General features: G+C 67.2%; 1 protein-coding gene across 2 annotated transcripts in view; it reads right to left on the minus strand.

Annotated features, from left to right (window-relative positions):
• Positions 1–23,207, minus strand: part of LOC137332159 (semaphorin-4C-like) — a 105,664-nt gene that overhangs the window by 27,291 nt on the left and 55,166 nt on the right. For both annotated transcript variants that reach the window (XM_067995866.1, XM_067995865.1), the window contains exon 7: positions 2,143–2,294. In XM_067995866.1, coding sequence (XP_067851967.1) covers positions 2,143–2,294 — 152 coding nt within the window. The remainder of the gene's footprint in view (positions 1–2,142; positions 2,295–23,207) is intronic.

A 23,207-nucleotide genomic window follows, 5' to 3' on the forward strand; every position in this document is an offset into this window, starting at 1 on the left:
TGCCTATCTGTGTATAGCACTGCAGTGATACTGTGTTACAGTCCTGTGTGTAGCACTGCCTATCTGTGTATAGCACTGCAGTGACACTATGCTAAGCGCTTGTATTTATGCCAACCTAGAAAGCAAACAAAAGCTGACCAACAACTTCAAAAGAGCTGAAAAGACGCTCAAAAATCTGAATCCAAGAACAACCCTGCTTATATGTCTCTGATATGTAAAAGCAAATAATTACATGAGTTTGTAACTTAAGCTGCAGATATACTCAGCATTCCTGAAAAAAAACCCAAGTACATTAAAGGCTGAGGAGGAAATCCAAATATTGAAGGTATAAAATTGGAGGTGGATTCCTAGGTGTATCTGGGGCATGCTCCCCTAGGAAAATTTGAATTTTTACATTAAGAATTATTAATTCTTGTTCACTTTAATCATGTTTTTAACTTCACAATTAATAATTTTTTAATCTAAAGAAAATGGAAAAACAAATAACATTTGGAATTTCAACTGGGCAACAGATCAGCACTTGCTCAAAAGTTACCTCAATAATGACACTTTCTCACATCCAATCCCACCCCAGTCAGTTCAGAGGCACTCTGACCCCTCCAGATCCAGTTCCAGAGACACCGTACACCACCCAACTCCCTACAGACTCTTCCTCCTCCTCCAACTCTTCCAGTTCATACTGGCACTCTTCACCTCCCCCACACCCCCCATATTCAATCTGGCACATTTTCCCCCCTCCATCTCATTTCAATCTAATATTCTTCTTCCACCCCCAGCTCAAGCGGGCACTCTTCCCCTCCCCCCCCATTCAAAATTGTAATCTTCTTCCCCTAGTTCAGGCTGAATCTCTTTTCCCCCTCACTTCAAGCTGGTACTCCTCCTCCTACCTCCTAATTAATGCTGGCACTTACCATCCCCGCTCCATTAGTTAATGCTAACAGTCTCCTTTTTCTCTCTGCCTTTCATTATCTCCCCCTTCATTGCCATTTATTCTCCCCTCTCTCTCCCCTTCATTTCCCAGTCCCTTTTTTGCTTCCATTCCCTACTTTTCCCCTTCATTGCCTTCTCTTTACCCCTTCATTGCCATCCATTTCGCTCCCCCACCCCTAAGTCCTGCTGCTAATAGGCCAGACCAGGCCCATCTCTCTTCAACACTATTCTTAACGCAGTGATTCCGGCCTCTGTATACGGTCATGAGCATTGGGAGCAAAGTTGAGGGGAGAAGTGTCCAATCTTATCTATGCGCAGCTGGACTGGCGTAGGAGCGGGATGGATTGTGGGAGCAAGCAGCGGTCCCCAATGATTTTTGTCAGCAAACTCTGTCATGCTGAGCAGGCCTCAAAACGTTCATGTCTGGATGAAATGGCTGACAGTTGGCGTGTTTGTGCCATGTGTGTCATGACACTAACACAGTGGGGATAATTTTAAGCTAACTCACTGGGCGGGAATGTCATGGGTTCAGGTCCAACACTGGTTTTACACCCACCCAATAATATTCTCCAATGACTTCAATGGAGCGTAAAATCGGGTGGGATGTTACACCTGATCCTGTTAGTTTCCTGTCGGGCGAGTTAGGTTAAAATTGCCCCCAGTATTACTGCTCTGCTGCCCATGTGACAGTATGGAAATGGGATCTGAACTGCAGCACAGCAGGAGAATAGTCTCAGCCTTGACTTTTTTTCTGTTAAAAGTTTCAGAACAAGAGAACACCTGAAACTGGAGTTCAGACAATTTCCTCCCTCCAACCCAATCAGGAGCGAGCTTCACCTGCATGCAAGGTCAGGAAGTCCAGGACTGCAGTGATCCCAGAGCTAAAGCTCGAGAATGCAACTTTAACTGGCATTTTGCTAGAAATACCAAACAGAGGGAATCTTCCCAACTGTATTATGATGTCGTTAACGCATAGCGGCGTTATGTCTATCGTGTCACTAACACATAAACAGAGGAAATCTCACCCACATATGATTCAAAATCACACGAATCACCAACATAGAAACACAAAATCAATTTGCATCCCATGGATTACTGCACCTTTAATTGTCTTTAATGCGCCTTCTACTAACTAAAGAGTCAGAGAGTGAGATTTGGAATCCAGTGCTGTTGGAAAGAAAGCGTTGAGAATAGTTGCAAGTAGCTGGTTACCTTGCAAATCCTGGCGACTCTGGAGACCCGTAATTTGTTGTAATAGTTAAACTCCTTGCTGAACTCACTGAAGAAAAAATACAGTTTGTCATCATCGCCCACTTCACTCCTCAAGCTCTCCTTCACCAGAGCTGAGCCAACGAATGTTGGTTCTGGAGGGGGGCAAAACATGTCAGTTTTCATTGTACGCTCAAGAGTTGCAATATTTTATACACACACACACACACACACACACACAGTCACACACAGTCCCGGAGTGCTGGTTACCAGTATAAAAAGGCGGTCTGCAATTGGTATGGGGCATCCACATTTATTCCTCAAAAGGATACATGCATCCTATTGGTAATGTCTGGGGGCTCTCTTTTGATAAGGAGCAGACAGTGATGGGGATGGTGAGATAGCAAGGGTGGCAGTAAAAACATAAAATAATGACAGAAATGGAAAGACGATATTTACTATAAAATCACTAAGATGGAGAAGGAGTGACTATATCCGTCTATCCATTATGATATATTAAAAGTTTTAATGATACTTTCTGTTCTTTCAGCAAGGTCATCTCACACTGTTTCCATCAAGCTTGGGTATTAGATTTAAGTTGGTGCAGTTTAAATATCTCATATACTTACCTTTGTACTTACCTTTCAGTCACTCCCAATTGGTGTCTCCGAGGTGTAATGCCTCACGTTGCTTTTTCTTCTCCTGATGCAATTGCTTCCCACTCCCTGATCCTGCCCTCCAACACTGGCCAGGTTCTGCCCCACTCCCAGTTACTGGCCTGATCCCTCCCCCGACCACTGCCCCAGGCACAACACCAGGAAACACTCCTGGCCTGCACTCCAGGTCCCTACAATCACTCGCTAGTTATCATTTGCAACCCAAAAAGGCACCCGCAGCCCTATCGTGCTCCTGACTCCCTGCGCTCGCCAGCAGATGTTGCACCCTACAGCTGGTCCCTTCCCCACCCCACCAACACCCTACACCCGCTTCCTTCCCCACCCCACCAACACCCGACACCCGCTCCCTTCCCCACCCAATCTACACCCGCTCCCTTCCCCACCCCACCAACACCCTACACCCGCTCCCTTCCCCACCCAACCGACACCCGCTCCCTTCCCCACCCCACCGACACCCGCTCCCTTCCCCACCCCACCGACACCCGCTCCCTTCCCCACCCCACCGACACCCGCTCCCTTCCCCACCCCACCGACACCCTGCAGCTGCTCCCTTCCCCACCCCACCTACACCAGCTCCCTTCCCCACCCCACCGACACCCGCTCCCTTCCCCACCACACCGACACCCGCTCCCTTCCCCACCCCACCGACACCCGCTCCCTTCCCCACCCCACCGACACCCGCTCCCTTCCCCACCCCACCTACACCCGCTCCCTTCCCCACCCCACCGACACCCGCTCCCTTCCCCACCCCACCTACACCCGCTCCTTTCCCCACCCCACCGACACCCGCTCCCTTCCCCACCCCACCGACACCCGCTCCCTTCCCCACCCCACCTACACCCGCTCCCTTCCCCACCCCACCGACACCCGCTCCCTTCCCCACCCCACCGACACCCGCTCCCTTCCCCACCCCACCGACACCCGCTCGCTTCCCCACCCCACCTACACCCGCTCCCTTCCCCACCCCACCGACACCCGCTCCCTTCCCCACCCTACCGACACCCGCTCCCTTCCCCACCCCACCGACACCCGCTCCCTTCCCCACCCCACCAACACCCGCTCCCTTCCCCACCCCACCTACACCCGCTCCCTTCCACACCCCACCGACACCCGCTCCCTTCCCCACCCCACCTACACCCGCTCCCTTCCCCACCCCACCGACACCCGCTCCCTTCCCCACCACACCTACACCCGCTCCTTTCCCCACCCCACCAACACCCGCTCCCTTCCCCACCCCACCTACACCCGCTCCCTTCCCCACCCCACCGACACCCGCTCCCTTCCCCACCCCACCTACACCCGCTCCCTTCCCCACCCCACCTACACCCGCTCCTTTCCCCACCCCACCGACACCCGCTCCCTTCCCCACCCCACCGACACCCGCTCCCTTCCCCACCCCACCGACACCCGCTCCTTTCCCCACCCCACCGACACCCGCTCCCTTCCCCCACCCCACCGACACCCGCTCCCTTCCCCACCCCACCGACACCCGCTCCCTTCCCCACCCCACCTACACCCGCTCCCTTCCCCACCCCACCGACACCCGCTCCTTTCCCCACCCCACCGACACACGCTCCTTTCCCCACCCCACCAACACCCGCTCCCTTCCCCACCCCACCAACACCCGCTCCCTTCCCCACCCCACCTACACCCGCTCCCTTCCCCACCCCACCAACACCCGCTCCCTTCCCCACCCCACCAACACCCGCTCCCTTCCCCACCCCACCTACACCCGCTCCCTTCCCCCACCCCACCTACACCCGCTCCCTTCCCCACCCCACCTACACCCGCTCCCTTCCCCACCCCACCGACACCCGCTCCCTTCCCCACCCCACCTACACCCGCTCCCTTCCCCACCCCACCGACACCCGCTCCCTTCCCCACCCCACCTACACCCGCTCCCTTCCCCACCCCACCGACACCCGCTCCTTTCCCCACCCCACCGACACCCCGCTCCCTTCCCCACCCCACCAACACCCGCTCCCTTCCCCACCCCACCGACACCCGCTCCCTTCCCCACCCCACCTACACCCGCTCCCTTCCCCACCCCACCGACACCCGCTCCCTTCCCCACCCCACCGACACCCGCTCCTTTCCCCACCCCACCGACACACGCTCCTTTCCCCACCCCACCGACACCCGCTCCCTTCCCCACCCCACCAACACCCGCTCCCTTCCCCACCCCACCAACACCCGCTCCCTTCCCCACCCCACCAACACCCGCTCCCTTCCCCACCCCACCTACACCCGCTCCCTTCCCCACCCCACCTACACCCGCTCCCTTCCCCACCCCACCGACACCCGCTCCCTTCCCCACCCCACCTACACCCCGCTCCCTTCCCCACCCCACCGACACCCGCTCCCTTCCCCACCCCACCTACACCCGCTCCCTTCCCCACCCCACCTACACCCGCTCCTTTCCCCACCCCACCTACACCCGCTCCCTTCCCCACCCCACCAACACCCGCTCCCTTCCCCACCCCACCAACACCCGCTCCCTTCCCCACCCCACCTACTCCCGCTCCCTTCCCCACCCCACCAACACCCGCTCCCTTCCCCACCCCACCAACACCCGCTCCTTTCCCCACCCCACCTACTCCCGCTCCCTTCCCCACCAACACCCGCTCCTTTCCCCACCCCACCTACACCCGCTCCCTTCCCCACCCCACCGACACCCGCTCCCTTCCCCACCCCACCGACACCCGCTCCCTTCCCCACCCCACCGACACCCGCTCCCTTCCCCACCCCACCGACACCCGCTCCCTTCCCCACCCCACCGACACCCGCTCCCTTCCCCACCCCACCGACACCCGCTCCCTTCCCCACCCCACCTACACCCGCTCCCTTCCCCACCCCACCTACACCCGCTCCCTTCCCCACCCCACCGACACCCGCTCCCTTCCCCACCAACACCCTACACCCGCTCCCTTCCCCACCCCACCGACACCCGCTCCCTTCCCCACCCCACCGACACCCGCTCCCTTCCCCACCCCACCAACACCCGCTCCCTTCCCCACCCCACCTACACCCGCTCCCTTCCCCACCCCACCTACACCCGCTCCCTTCCCCACCCCACCGACACCCGCTCCCTTCCCCACACCACCGACACCCGCTCCCTTCCCCACCCCACCGACACCCGCTCCCTTCCCCACCCCACCGACACCCGCTCCCTTCCCCACCCCACCGACACCCGCTCCCTTCCCCACCCCACCGACACCCGCTCCCTTCCCCACCCCACCGACACCCGCTCCCTTCCCCACCCCACCGACACCCGCTCCCTTCCCCACCCCACCGACACCCGCTCCCTTCCCCACCCCACCGACACCCGCTCCCTTCCCCACCCCACCTACACCCGCTCCCTTCCCCACCCCACCTACACCCGCTCCCTTCCCCACCCCACCGACACCCGCTCCCTTCCCCACCCCACCGACACCCGCTCCCTTCCCCACCCCACCGACACCCGCTCCCTTCCCCACCCCACCTACACCCGCTCCCTTCCCCACCCCACCAACACCCGCTCCTTTCCCCACCCCACCGACACCCGCTCCCTTCCCCACCCCACCGACATCCGCTCCTTTCCCCACCCCACCTACACCCGCTCCTTTCCCCACCCCACCCCACCTACACCCGCTCCCTTCCCCACCCCACCTACACCCGCTCCCTTCCCCACCCCACCGACACCCACTCCCTTCCCCACCAACACCCGCTCCTTTCCCCACCCCACCTACTCCCGCTCCCTTCCCCACCCCACCGACACCCGCTCCCTTCCCCACCCCACCTACACCCGCTCCCTTCCCCACCCCACCGACACCCACTCCCTTCCCCACCAACACCCGCTCCTTTCCCCACCCCACCTACTCCCGCTCCCTTCCCCACCAACACCCGCTCCTTTCCCCACCCCACCTACACCCGCTCCCTTCCCCACCCCACCGACACCCGCTCCCTTCCCCACCCCACCGACACCCGCTCCCTTCCCCACCCCACCGACACCCGCTCCTTTCCCCACCCCACCTACACCCGCTCCCTTCCCCACCCCACCGTCACCCGCTCCCTTCCCCACCCCACCTACACCCGCTCCCTTCCCCACCCCACCGACACCCGCTCCCTTCCCCACCCCACCGACACCCGCTCCCTTCCCCACCCCACCGACACCCGCTCCCTTCCCCACCCCACGGACACCCGCTCCCTTCCCCACCCCACCGACACCCGCTCCCTTCCCCACCCCACCGACACCCGCTCCCTTCCCCACCCCACCTACACCCGCTCCCTTCCCCACCCCACCTACACCCGCTCCCTTCCCCACCCCACCTACACCCGCTCCCTTCCCCACCCCACCGACACCCGCTCCTTTCCCCACCCCACCTACACCCGCTCCCTTCCCCACCCCACCTACACCCGCTCCCTTCCCCACCCCACCAACACCCGCTCCCTTCCCCACCCCACCTACACCCGCTCCTTTCCCCACCCCACCTACACCCGCTCCCTTCCCCACCCCACCGACACCCGCTCCCTTCCCCACCCCACCTACACCCGCTCCCTTCCCCACGCCACCTACACCCGCTCCCTTCCCCACCCCACCTACACCCGCTCCCTTCCCCACCCCACCTACACCCGCTCCTTTCCCCACCCCACCGACACCCGCTCCCTTCCCCACCCCACCGACACCCGCTCATTTCCCCACCCCACCAACACCCGCTCCTTTCCCCACCCCACCAACACCCGCTCCCTTCCCCACCCCACCAACACCCGCTCCTTTCCCCACCCCACCAACACCCGCTCCTTTCCCCACCCCACCCCACCTACACCCGCTCCCTTCCCCACCCCACCAACACCCGCTCCCTTCCCCACCCCACCAACACCCGCTCCCTTCCCCACCCCACCTACACCCGCTCCCTTCCCCACCCCACCTACACCCGCTCCCTTCCCCACCCCACCAACACCCGCTCCCTTCCCCACCCCACCTACACCCGCTCCCTTCCCCACCCCACCTACACCCGCTCCTTTCCCCACCCCACCTACTCCCGCTCCCTTCCCCACCAACACCCGCTCCTTTCCCCACCCCACCTACACCCGCTCCCTTCCCCACCCCACCGACACCCGCTCCCTTCCCCACCCCACCAACACCCGCTCCCTTCCCCACCCCACCGACACCCGCTCCCTTCCCCACCCCACCTACACCCGCTCCCTTCCCCACCCCACCGACACCCGCTCCCTTCCCCACCCCACCGACACCCGCTCCCTTCCCCACCCCACCAACACCCGCTCCCTTCCCCACCCCACCTACACCCGCTCCCTTCCCCACCCCACCTACACCCGCTCCCTTCCCCACCCCACCTACACCCGCTCCTTTCCCCACCCCACCTACTCCCGCTCCCTTCCCCACCAACACCCGCTCCTTTCCCCACCCCACCTACACCCGCTCCCTTCCCCACCCCACCGACACCCGCTCCCTTCCCCACCCCACCGACACCCGCTCCCTTCCCCACCCCACCTACACCCGCTCCCTTCCCCACCCCACCGACACCCGCTCCCTTCCCCACCCCACCGACACCCGCTCCCTTCCCCACCCCACCGACACCCGCTCCCTTCCCCACCCCACCAACACCCGCTCCCTTCCCCACCCCACCTACACCCGCTCCCTTCCCCACCCCACCTACACCCGCTCCCTTCCCCACCCCAGCAACACCCGCTCCCTTCCCCACCCCACCTACACCCGCTCCTTTCCCCACCCCACCTACTCCCGCTCCCTTCCCCACCAACACCCGCTCCTTTCCCCACCCCACCTACACCCGCTCCCTTCCCCAACCCACCGACACCCGCTCCCTTCCCCACCCCACCGACACCCGCTCCCTTCCCCACCCCAGCGACACCCGCTCCCTTCCCCACCCCACCTACACCCGCTCCCTTCCCCACCCCACCGACACCCGCTCCCTTCCCCACCCCACCGACACCCGCTCCCTTCCCCACCCCACCTACACCCGCTCCCTTCCCCACCCCACCGACACCCGCTCCCTTCCCCACCCCACCGACACCCGCTCCCTTCCCCACCCCACCGACACCCGCTCCCTTCCCCACCCCACCCACACCCGCTCCTTTCCCCACCCCACCTACACCCGCTCCCTTCCCCACCCCACCGACACCCGCTCCCTTCCCCACCCCACCTACACCCGCTCCCTTCCCCACCCCACCGACACCCGCTCCCTTCCCCACCCCACCGACACCCGCTCCCTTCCCCACCCCACCTACACCCGCTCCCTTCCCCACCCCACCTACACCCGCTCCCTTCCCCACCCCACCTACACCCGCTCCCTTCCCCACCCCACCTACACCCGCTCCTTTCCCCACCCCACCGACACCCGCTCCCTTCCCCACCCCACCGACACCCGCTCCCTTCCCCACCCCACCAACACCCGCTCCTTTCCCCACCCCACCTACACCCGCTCCCTTCCCCACCCCACCGACACCCGCTCCCTTCCCCACCCCACCGACACCCGCTCCCTTCCCCACCCCACCGACACCCGCTCCCTTCCCCACCCCACCGACACCCGCTCCCTTCCCCACCCCACCTACACCCGCTCCCTTCCCCACCCCACCGACACCCGCTCCCTTCCCCACCCCACCTACACCCGCTCCCTTCCCCACCCCACCTACACCCGCTCCCTTCCCCACCCCACCTACACCCGCTCCTTTCCCCACCCCACCGACACCCGCTCCCTTCCCCACCCCACCAACACCCGCTCCTTTCCCCACCCCACCAACACCCGCTCCCTTCCCCACCCCACCTACACCCTGCAGCGGCTCCCTTCCCCACCCCACCTACACCCGCTCCCTTCCCCACCCCACCTACACCCGCTCCCTTCCCCACCCCACCTACACCCGCTCCCTTCCCCACCCCACCTACACCCGCTCCCTTCCCCACCCCACCTACACCCGCTCCCTTCCCCACCCCACCGACACCCGCTCCCTTCCCCACCCCACCGACACCCGCTCCCTTCCCCACCCCACCGACACCCGCTCCTTTCCCCACCCCACCGACACCCGCTCCCTTCCCCACCCCACCGACACCCGCTCCTTTCCCCACCCCACCTACACCCGCTCCCTTCCCCACCCCACCTACACCCGCTCCTTTCCCCACCCCACCGACACCCGCTCCCTTCCCCACCCCACCAACACCCGCTCCTTTCCCCACCCCACCAACACCCGCTCCCTTCCCCACCCCACCTACACCCGCTCCCTTCCCCACCCCACCGACACCCGCTCCCTTCCCCACCCCACCTACACCCGCTCCCTTCCCCACCCCACCGACACCCGCTCCCTTCCCCACCCCACCTACACCCGCTCCCTTCCCCACCCCACCTACACCCGCTCCCTTCCCCACCCCAACACCCGCTCCTTTCCCCACCCCACCTACACCAGCTCCCTTCCCCACCCCACCGACACCCGCTCCCTTCCCCACCCCACCGACACCCGCTCCCTTCCCCACCCCACCGACACCCGCTCCCTTCCCCACCCCACCGACACCCGCTCCCTTCCCCACCCCACCGACACCCGCTCCCTTCCCCACCCCACCGACACCCGCTCCCTTCCCCACCCCACCGACACCCGCTCCCTTCCCCACCCCACCTACACCCGCTCCCTTCCCCACCCCACCTACACCCGCTCCCTTCCCCACCCCACCTACACCCGCTCCCTTCCCCACCCCACCGACACCCGCTCCCTTCCCCACCCCACCTACACCCGCTCCTTTCCCAACCCCACCGACACCCGCTCCCTTCCCCACCCCACCTACACCCGCTCCCTTCCCCACCCCACCGACACCCGCTCCTTTCCCCACCCCACCAACACCCGCTCCCTTCCCCACCCCACCTACACCCTGCAGCTGCTCCCTTCCCCACCCCACCTACACCCGCTCCTTTCCCACCCCACCGACACCCGCTCCCTTCCCCACCCCACCTACACCCTGCAGCTGCTCCCTTCCCCACCCCACCTACACCCGCTCCTTTCCCCACCCCACCAACACCCGCTCCCTTCCCCACCCCACCTACACCCTGCAGCTGCTCCCTTCCCCACCCCACCTACACCCGCTCCTTTCCCCACCCCACCAACACCCGCTCCCTTCCCCACCCCACCTACACCCTGCAGCTGCTCCCTTCCCCACCCCACCTACACCCGCTCCTTTCCCCACCCCACCAACACCCGCTCCCTTCCCCACCCCACCTACACCCTGCAGCTGCTCCCTTCCCCACCCCACCTACACCCGCTCCCTTCCCCACCCCACCAACACCCGCTCCCTTCCCCACCCCACCGACACCAGCTCCCTTCCCCACCCCACCAACACCCTGCAGCTGCTCCCTTCCCCACCCCACCTACACCCGCTCCTTTCCCCACCCCACCTACACCCGCTCCTTTCCCCACCCCACCAACACCCGCTCCTTTCCCCACCCCACCAACACCCGCTCCTTTCCCCACCCCACCAACACCCGCTCCCTTCCCCACCCCACCTACACCCTGCAGCTGCTCCCTTACCCACCCCACCTACACCCGCTCCTTTCCCCACCCCACCGACACCCGCTCCCTTCCCCACCCCACCTACACCCTGCAGCTGCTCCCTTCCCCACCCCACCGACACCCGCTCCTTTCCCCACCCCACCAACACCCGCTCCCTTCCCCAGCCCACCTACACCCGCTCCTTTCCCCACCCCACCAACACCCGCTCCCTTCCCCACCCCACCTACACCCTGCAGCTGCTCCCTTACCCACCCCACCTACACCCGCTCCTTTCCCCACCCCACCAACACCCGCTCCTTTCCCCACCCCACCAACACCCGCTCCCTTCCCCACCCCACCTACACCCTGCAGCTGCTCCCTTACCCACCCCACCTACACCCGCTCCTTTCCCCACCCCACCGACACCCGCTCCCTTCCCCACCCCACCTACACCCTGCAGCTGCTCCCTTCCCCACCCCACCGACACCCGCTCCCTTCCCCACCCCACCGACACCCGCTCCCTTCCCCACCCCACCTACACCCGCTCCTTTCCCCACCCCACCTACACCCGCTCCCTTCCCCACCCCACCGACACCCGCTCCCTTCCCCACCCCACCTACACCCGCTCCCTTCCCCACCCCACCTACATCCGCTCCCTTCCCCACCCCACCTACATCCGCTCCCTTCCCCACCCCACCTACACCCGCTCCCTTCCCCACCCCACCTACACCCGCTCCCTTCCCCACCCCACCTACACCCGCTCCCTTCCCCACCCCACCGACAACCACTCCCTTCCCCACCAACACCCGCTCCTTTCCCCACCCCACCTACTCCCGCTCCCTTCCCCACCCCACCGACACCCGCTCCCTTCCCCACCCCACCAACACCCGCTCCTTTCCCCACCCCACCAACACCCGCTCCTTTCCCCACCCCACCCCACCTACACCCGCTCCCTTCCCCACCCCACCTACACCCGCTCCCTTCCCCACCCCACCGACACCCACTCCCTTCCCCACCAACACCCGCTCCTTTCCCCACCCCACCTACTCCCGCTCCCTTCCCCACCCCACCGACACCCGCTCCCTTCCCCACCCCACCTACACCCGCTCCCTTCCCCACCCCACCGACACCCACTCCCTTCCCCACCTACACCCGCTCCTTTCCCCACCCCACCTACTCCCGCTCCCTTCCCCACCAACACCCGCTCCTTTCCCCACCCCACCTACACCCGCTCCCTTCCCCACCCCACCGACACCCGCTCCCTTCCCCACCCCACCGACACCCGCTCCCTTCCCCACCCCACCGACACCCGCTCCCTTCCCCACCCCACCGACACCCGCTCCCTTCCCCACCCCACCTACACCCGCTCCCTTCCCCACCCCACCGACACCCGCTCCCTTCCCCACCCCACCTACACCCGCTCCCTTCCCCACTCCACCGACACCCGCTCCCTTCCCCACCCCACCTACACCCGCTCCCTTCCCCACCCCACCGACACCCGCTCCCTTCCCCACCCCACCGACACCCGCTCCCTTCCCCACCCCACCGACACCCGCTCCCTTCCCCACCCCACCGACACCCGCTCCCTTCCCCACCCCACCGACACCCGCTCCCTTCCCCACCCCACCGACACCCGCTCCCTTCCCCACCCCACCGACACCCGCTCCCTTCCCCACCCCACCGACACCCGCTCCCTTCCCCACCCCACCGACACCCGCTCCCTTCCCCACTCCACCGACACCCGCTCCCTTCCCCACCCCACCTACACCCGCTCCCTTCCCCACCCCACCGACACCCGCTCCCTTCCCCACCCCACCGACACCCGCTCCCTTCCCCACCCCACCGACACCCGCTCCCTTCCCCACCCCACCGACACCCGCTCCCTTCCCCACCCCACCGACACCCGCTCCCTTCCCCACCCCACCGACACCCGCTCCCTTCCCCACCCCACCGACACCCGCTCCCTTCCCCACCCCACCGACACCCGCTCCCTTCCCCACCCCACCTACAACCGCTCCCTTCCCCACCCCACCTACACCCGCTCCCTTCCCCACCCCACCTACACCCGCTCCCTTCCCCAGCCCACCTACACCCGCTCCTTTCCCCACCCCACCGACACCCGCTCCCTTCCCCACCCCACCAACACCCGCTCCCTTCCCCACCCCACCTACACCCGCTCCCTTCCCCACCCCACCTACACCCGCTCCCTTCCCCAGCCCACCTACACCCGCTCCTTTCCCCACCCCACCGACACCCGCTCCCTTCCCCACCCCACCAACACCCGCTCCTTTCCCCACCCCACCAACACCCTGCAGCTGCTCCATTCCCCACCCCACCTACACCCGCTCCCTTCCCCACCCCACCTACACCCGCTCCCTTCCCCACCCCACCTACACCCGCTCCCTTCCCCACCCCACCTACACCCGCTCCCTTCCCCACCCCACCTACACCCGCTCCCTTCCCCACCCCACCGACACCCGCTCCCTTCCCCACCCCACCGACACCCGCTCCTTTCCCCACCCCACCAACACCCGCTCCCTTCCCCACCCCACCTACACCCGCTCCCTTCCCCACCCCACCGACACCCGCTCCTTTCCCCACCCCACCAACACCCGCTCCCTTCCCCACCCCACCAACACCCTGCAGCTGCTCCCTTACCCACCCCACCTACACCCGCTCCTTTCCCCACCCCACCGACACCCGCTCCCTTCCCCTCCCCACCTACACCCTGCAGCTGCTCCCTTCCCCACCCCACCTACACCCGCTCCTTTCCCCACCCCACCAACACCCACTCCCTTCCCCACCCCACCTGCACCCTGCAGCTGCTCCCTTCCCCACCCCACCTACACCCGCTCCCTTCCCCACCCCACCTACACCCTGCAGCTGCTCCCTTCCCCACCCCACCAACACCCGCTCCCTTCCCCACCCCACCGACACCCGCTCCCTTCCCCACCCCACCTACACCCTGCAGCTGCTCCCTTCCCCACCCCACCAACACCCGCTCCCTTCCCCACCCCACCGACACCAGCTCCCTTCCCCACCCCACCAACACCCTGCAGCTGCTCCCTTCCCCACCCCACCTACACCCGCTCCCTTCCCCACCCCACCTACACCCGCTCCTTTCCCCACCCCACCAACACCCGCTCCTTTCCCCACCCCACCAACACCCGCTCCTTTCCCCACCCCACCAATACCCGCTCCCTTCCCCACCCCACCGACACCAGCTCCCTTCCCCACCCCACCAACACCCTGCAGCTGCTCCCTTCCCCACCCCACCTACACCCGCTCCTTTCCCCACCCCACCAACACCCGCTCCCTTCCCCACCCCACCTACACCCGCTCCTTTCCCCACCCCACCTACACCCGCTCCTTTCCCCACCCCACCAACACCCGCTCCTTTCCCCACCCCACCAACACCCGCTCCCTTCCCCACCACACCAACACCCGCTCCTTTCCCCACCCCACCAACACCCGCTCCTTTCCCCACCCCACCAACACCCGCTCCCTTCCCCACCCCACCTACACCCTGCAGCTGCTCCCTTACCCACCCCACCTACACCCGCTCCTTTCCCCACCCCACCGACACCCGCTCCCTTCCCCACCCCACCTACACCCTGCAGCTGCTCCCTTCCCCACCCCACCGACACCCGCTCCTTTCCCCACCCCACCAACACCCGCTCCTTTCCCCACCCCACCTGCACCCGCTCCCTTCCCCACCCCACCAACACCCGCTCCCTTCCCCACCCCACCTACACCCGCTCCCTTCCCCACCCCACCTACACCCGCTCCCTTCCCCACCCCACCAACACCCGCTCCCTTCCCCACCCCACCTACACCCGCTCCCTTCCCCACCCCACCTACATCCGCTCCCTTCCCCACCCCACCTACACCCGCTCCCTTCCCCACCCCACCTACACCCGCTCCCTTCCCCACCCCACCTACACCCGCTCCCTTCCCCACCCCACCGACACCCACTCCCTTCCCCACCAACACCCGCTCCTTTCCCCACCCCACCTACTCCCGCTCCCTTCCCCACCCCACCGACACCCGCTCCCTTCCCCACCCCACCGACACCCGCTCCCTTCCCCACCCCACCGACACCCGCTCCCTTCCCCACCCCACCTACACCCGCTCCCTTCCCCACCCCACCTACACCCGCTCCCTTCCCCACCCCACCTACACCCGCTCCCTTCCCCACCCCACCTACACCCGCTCCCTTCCCCACCCCACCGACACCCGCTCCCTTCCCCACCCCACCGACACCCGCTCCCTTCCCCACCCCACCGACACCCGCTCCCTTCCCCACCCCACCTACACCCGCTCCCTTCCCCACCCCACCGACACCCGCTCCCTTCCCCACCCCACCTACACCCGCTCCCTTCCCCACCCCACCTACACCCGCTCCCTTCCCCACCCCACCGACACCCACTCCCTTCCCCACCAACACCCGCTCCTTTCCCCACCCCACCTACTCCCGCTCCCTTCCCCACCCCACCGACACCCGCTCCCTTCCCCACCCCACCGACACCCACTCCCTTCCCCACCAACACCCGCTCCTTTCCCCACCCCACCTACACCCGCTCCCTTCCCCACCCCACCGACACCCGCTCCCTTCCCCACCCCACCGACACCCGCTCCCTTCCCCACCCCACCGACACCCGCTCCCTTCCCCACCCCACCGACACCCGCTCCCTTCCCCACCCCACCGACACCCGCTCCCTTCCCCACCCCACCTACACCCGCTCCCTTCCCCACCCCACCGACACCCGCTCCCTTCCCCACCCCACCGACACCCGCTCCCTTCCCCACCCCACCGACACCCGCTCCCTTCCCCACCCCACCGACACCCGCTCCCTTCCCCACCCCACCGACACCCGCTCCCTTCCCCACCCCACCGACACCCGCTCCCTTCCCCACCCCACCTACACCCGCTCCCTTCCCCACCCCACCTACACCCGCTCCCTTCCCCACCCCACCTACACCCGCTCCCTTCCCCACCCCACCGACACCCGCTCCTTTCCCCACCCCACCTACACCCGCTCCCTTCCCCACCCCACCGACACCCGCTCCCTTCCCCACCCCACCTACACCCGCTCCCTTCCCCACCCCACCGACACCCGCTCCCTTCCCCACCCCACCGACACCCGCTCCCTTCCCCACCCCACCAACACCCGCTCCCTTCCCCACCCCACCTACACCCGCTCCTTTCCCCACCCCACCTACACCCGCTCCCTTCCCCACCCCACCGACACCCGCTCCCTTCCCCACCCCACCGACACCCGCTCCCTTCCCCACCCCACCGACACCCGCTCCCTTCCCCACCCCACCGACACCCGCTCCCTTCCCCACCCCACCGACACCCGCTCCCTTCCCCACCCCACCTACACCCGCTCCCTTCCCCACCCCACCTACACCCGCTCCCTTCCCCACCCCACCTACACCCGCTCCCTTCCCCACCCCACCTACACCCGCTCCTTTCCCCACCCCACCGACACCCGCTCCCTTCCCCACCCCACCAACACCCGCTCCTTTCCCCACCCCACCAACACCCTGCAGCTGCTCCCTTCCCCACCCCACCTACACCCGCTCCCTTCCCCACCCCACCTCCACCCGCTCCCTTCCCCACCCCACCTACACCCGCTCCCTTCCCCACCCCACCTACACCCGCTCCCTTCCCCACCCCACCTACACCCGCTCCCTTCCCCACCCCACCGACACCCGCTCCCTTCCCCACCAACACCCGCTCCTTTCCCCACCCCACCAACACCCGCTCCTTTCCCCACCCCACCAACACCCTGCAGCTGCTCCCTTCCCCACCCCACCTACACCCGCTCCCTTCCCCACCCCACCTACACCCGCTCCCTTCCCCACCCCACCGACACCCGCTCCCTTCCCCACCAACACCCGCTCCTTTCCCCACCCCACCAACACCCGCTCCTTTCCCCACCCCACCTACACCCGCTCCCTTCCCCACCCCACCTACTCCCGCTCCCTTCCCCACCCCACCTACACCCGCTCCCTTCCCCACCCCACCTACACCCGCTCCCTTCCCCACCCCACCTACATCCGCTCCCTTCCCCACCCCACCTACACCCGCTCCCTTCCCCACCCCACCTACACCCGCTCCCTTCCCCACCCCACCTACACCCGCTCCCTTCCCCACCCCACCGACACCCACTCCCTTCCCCACCAACACCCGCTCCTTTCCCCACCCCACCTACTCCCGCTCCCTTCCCCACCCCACCGACACCCACTCCCTTCCCCACCAACACCCGCTCCTTTCCCCACCCCACCTACTCCCGCTCCCTTCCCCACCCCACCGACACCCGCTCCCTTCCCCACCCCACCGACACCCACTCCCTTCCCCACCAACACCCACTCCTTTCCCCACCCCACCAACACCCGCTCCTTTCCCCACCCCACCAACACCAGCTCCCTTCCCCACCCCACCTACACCCGCTCCCTTCCCCACCCCACCTACATCCGCTCCCTTCCCCACCCCACCTACACCCGCTCCCTTCCCCACCCCACCTACACCCGCTCCCTTCCCCACCCCACCTACACCCGCTCCCTTCCCCACCCCACCGACACCCACTCCCTTCCCCACCAACACCCGCTCCTTTCCCCACCCCACCTACTCCCGCTCCCTTCCCCACCCCACCGACACCCACTCCCTTCCCCACCAACACCCGCTCCTTTCCCCACCCCACCTACTCCCGCTCCCTTCCCCACCCCACCGACACCCGCTCCCTTCCCCACCCCACCGACACCCACTCCCTTCCCCACCAACACCCGCTCCTTTCCCCACCCCACCTACACCCGCTCCCTTCCCCACCCCACCGACACCCGCTCCCTTCCCCACCCCACCGACACCCGCTCCCTTCCCCACCCCACCGACACCCGCTCCCTTCCCCACCCCACCTACACCCGCTCCCTTCCCCACCCCACCGACACCCGCTCCCTTCCCCACCCCACCTACACCCGCTCCCTTCCCCACCCCACCGACACCCGCTCCCTTCCCCACCCCACCGACACCCGCTCCCTTCCCCACCCCACCGACACCCGCTCCCTTCCCCACCCCACCGACACCCGCTCCCTTCCCCACCCCACCGACACCCGCTCCCTTCCCCACCCCACCGACACCCGCTCCCTTCCCCACCCCACCGACACCCGCTCCCTTCCCCACCCCACCGACACCCGCTCCCTTCCCCACCCCACCGACACCCGCTCCCTTCCCCACCCCACCTACACCCGCTCCCTTCCCCACCCCACCTACACCCGCTCCCTTCCCCACCCCACCTACACCCGCTCCCTTCCCCACCCCACCGACACCCGCTCCTTTCCCCACCCCACCTACACCCGCTCCCTTCCCCACCCCACCGACACCCGCTCCCTTCCCCACCCCACCGACACCCGCTCCCTTCCCCACCCCACCTACACCCGCTCCCTTCCCCACCACACCGACACCCGCTCCCTTCCCCACCCCACCTACACCCGCTCCCTTCCCCACCCCACCGACACCCGCTCCCTTCCCCACCCCACCGACACCCGCTCCCTTCCCCACCCCACCGACACCCGCTCCCTTCCCCACCCCACCAACACCCGCTCCCTTCCCCACCCCACCTACACCCGCTCCTTTCCCCACCCCACCTACACCCGCTCCCTTCCCCACCCCACCGACACCCGCTCCCTTCCCCACCCCACCGACACCCGCTCCCTTCCCCACCCCACCGACACCCGCTCCCTTCCCCACCCCACCGACACCCGCTCCCTTCCCCACCCCACCGACACCCGCTCCCTTCCCCACCCCACCTACACCCGCTCCCTTCCCCACCCCACCTACACCCGCTCCCTTCCCCACCCCACCTACACCCGCTCCCTTCCCCACCCCACCTACACCCGCTCCTTTCCCCACCCCACCGACACCCGCTCCCTTCCCCACCCCACCAACACCCGCTCCCTTCCCCACCCCACCTACACCCGCTCCTTTCCCCACCCCACCGACACCCGCTCCCTTCCCCACCCCACCTACACCCGCTCCCTTCCCCACCCCACCTACACCCGCTCCTTTCCCCACCCCACCGACACCCGCTCCCTTCCCCACCCCACCTACACCCGCTCCTTTCCCCACCCCACCAACACCCGCTCCTTTCCCCACCCCACCAACACCCGCTCCCTTCCCCACCACACCAACACCCGCTCCTTTCCCCACCCCACCAACACCCGCTCCCTTCCCCACCCCACCTACACCCTGCAGCTGCTCCCTTACCCACCCCACCTACACCCGCTCCTTTCCCCACCCCACCGACACCCGCTCCCTTCCCCACCCCACCTACACCCTGCAGCTGCTCCCTTCCCCACCCCACCGACACCCGCTCCTTTCCCCACCCCACCAACACCCGCTCCTTTCCCCACCCCACCAACACCCGCTCCTTTCCCCACCCCACCTGCACCCGCTCCCTTCCCCACCCCACCAACACCCGCTCCCTTCCCCACCCCACCTACACCCGCTCCCTTCCCCACCCCACCTACACCCGCTCCCTTCCCCACCCCACCAATACCCGCTCCCTTCCCCACCCCACCTACACCCGCTCCCTTCCCCACCCCACCTACATCCGCTCCCTTCCCCACCCCACCTACACCCGCTCCCTTCCCCACCCCACCTACACCCGCTCCCTTCCCCACCCCACCTACACCCGCTCCCTTCCCCACCCCACCGACACCCGCTCCCTTCCCCACCCCACCTACACCCGCTCCCTTCCCCACCCCACCTACATCCGCTCCCTTCCCCACCCCACCTACACCCGCTCCCTTCCCCACCCCACCTACACCCGCTCCCTTCCCCACCCCACCTACACCCGCTCCCTTCCCCACCCCACCGACACCCACTCCCTTCCCCACCAACACCCGCTCCTTTCCCCACCCCACCTACTCCCGCTCCCTTCCCCACCCCACCGACACCCACTCCCTTCCCCACCAACACCCGCTCCTTTCCCCACCCCACCTACTCCCGCTCCCTTCCCCACCCCACCGACACCCGCTCCCTTCCCCACCCCACCGACACCCACTCCCTTCCCCACCAACACCCGCTCCTTTCCCCACCCCACCTACACCCGCTCCCTTCCCCACCCCACCGACACCCGCTCCCTTCCCCACCCCACCGACACCCGCTCCCTTCCCCACCCCACCGACACCCGCTCCCTTCCCCACCCCACCGACACCCGCTCCCTTCCCCACCCCACCGACACCCGCTCCCTTCCCCACCCCACCTACACCCGCTCCCTTCCCCACCCCACCGACACCCGCTCCCTTCCCCACCCCACCGACACCCGCTCCCTTCCCCACCCCACCGACACCCGCTCCCTTCCCCACCCCACCGACACCCGCTCCCTTCCCCACCCCACCGACACCCGCTCCCTTCCCCACCCCACCGACACCCGCTCCCTTCCCCACCCCACCGACACCCGCTCCCTTCCCCACCCCACCTACACCCGCTCCCTTCCCCACCCCACCTACACCCGCTCCCTTCCCCACCCCACCGACACCCGCTCCTTTCCCCACCCCACCTACACCCGCTCCCTTCCCCACCCCACCGACACCCGCTCCCTTCCCCACCCCACCTACACCCGCTCCCTTCCCCACCCCACCGACACCCGCTCCCTTCCCCACCCCACCGACACCCGCTCCCTTCCCCACCCCACCAACACCCGCTCCCTTCCCCACCCCACCTACACCCGCTCGTTTCCCCACCCCACCTACACCCGCTCCCTTCCCCACCCCACCGACACCCGCTCCCTTCCCCACCCCACCGACACCCGCTCCCTTCCCCACCCCACCGACACCCGCTCCCTTCCCCACCCCACCGACACCCGCTCCCTTCCCCACCCCACCGACACCCGCTCCCTTCCCCACCCCACCTACACCCGCTCCCTTCCCCACCCCACCTACACCCGCTCCCTTCCCCACCCCACCTACACCCGCTCCCTTCCCCACCCCACCTACACCCGCTCCTTTCCCCACCCCACCGACACCCGCTCCCTTCCCCACCCCACCAACACCCGCTCCTTTCCCCACCCCACCAACACCCTGCAGCTGCTCCCTTCCCCACCCCACCTACACCCGCTCCCTTCCCCACCCCACCTCCACCCGCTCCCTTCCCCACCCCACCTACACCCGCTCCCTTCCCCACCCCACCTACACCCGCTCCCTTCCCCACCCCACCTACACCCGCTCCCTTCCCCACCCCACCGACACCCGCTCCCTTCCCCACCAACACCCGCTCCTTTCCCCACCCCACCAACACCCGCTCCTTTCCCCACCCCACCAACACCCTGCAGCTGCTCCCTTCCCCACCCCACCTACACCCGCTCCCTTCCCCACCCCACCTACACCCGCTCCCTTCCCCACCCCACCGACACCCGCTCCCTTCCCCACCAACACCCGCTCCTTTCCCCACCCCACCAACACCCGCTCCTTTCCCCACCCCACCTACACCCGCTCCCTTCCCCACCCCACCTACTCCCGCTCCCTTCCCCACCCCACCTACACCCGCTCCCTTCCCCACCCCACCTACACCCGCTCCCTTCCCCACCCCACCTACATCCGCTCCCTTCCCCACCCCACCTACACCCGCTCCCTTCCCCACCCCACCTACACCCGCTCCCTTCCCCACCCCACCTACACCCGCTCCCTTCCCCACCCCACCGACACCCACTCCCTTCCCCACCAACACCCGCTCCTTTCCCCACCCCACCTACTCCCGCTCCCTTCCCCACCCCACCGACACCCACTCCCTTCCCCACCAACACCCGCTCCTTTCCCCACCCCACCTACTCCCGCTCCCTTCCCCACCCCACCGACACCCGCTCCCTTCCCCACCCCACCGACACCCACTCCCTTCCCCACCAACACCCGCTCCTTTCCCCACCCCACCAACACCCGCTCCTTTCCCCACCCCACCCCACCAACACCAGCTCCCTTCCCCACCCCACCTACACCCGCTCCCTTCCCCACCCCACCTACATCCGCTCCCTTCCCCACCCCACCTACACCCGCTCCCTTCCCCACCCCACCTACACCCGCTCCCTTCCCCACCCCCACCTACACCCGCTCCCTTCCCCACCCCACCGACACCCACTCCCTTCCCCACCAACACCCGCTCCTTTCCCCACCCCACCTACTCCCGCTCCCTTCCCCACCCCACCGACACCCACTCCCTTCCCCACCAACACCCGCTCCTTTCCCCACCCCACCTACTCCCGCTCCCTTCCCCACCCCACCGACACCCGCTCCCTTCCCCACCCCACCGACACCCACTCCCTTCCCCACCAACACCCGCTCCTTTCCCCACCCCACCTACACCCGCTCCCTTCCCCACCCCACCGACACCCGCTCCCTTCCCCACCCCACCGACACCCGCTCCCTTCCCCACCCCACCGACACCCGCTCCCTTCCCCACCCCACCTACACCCGCTCCCTTCCCCACCCCACCGACACCCGCTCCCTTCCCCACCCCACCTACACCCGCTCCCTTCCCCACCCCACCGACACCCGCTCCCTTCCCCACCCCACCGACACCCGCTCCCTTCCCCACCCCACCGACACCCGCTCCCTTCCCCACCCCACCGACACCCGCTCCCTTCCCCACCCCACCGACACCCGCTCCCTTCCCCACCCCACCGACACCCGCTCCCTTCCCCACCCCACCGACACCCGCTCCCTTCCCCACCCCACCGACACCCGCTCCCTTCCCCACCCCACCGACACCCGCTCCCTTCCCCACCCCACCTACACCCGCTCCCTTCCCCACCCCACCTACACCCGCTCCCTTCCCCACCCCACCTACACCCGCTCCCTTCCCCACCCCACCGACACCCGCTCCTTTCCCCACCCCACCTACACCCG

Source organism: Heptranchias perlo, chromosome 14 (assembly GCF_035084215.1).
Source record: "Heptranchias perlo isolate sHepPer1 chromosome 14, sHepPer1.hap1, whole genome shotgun sequence".
Taxonomy (NCBI): Eukaryota; Metazoa; Chordata; class Chondrichthyes; order Hexanchiformes; family Hexanchidae; genus Heptranchias; species Heptranchias perlo.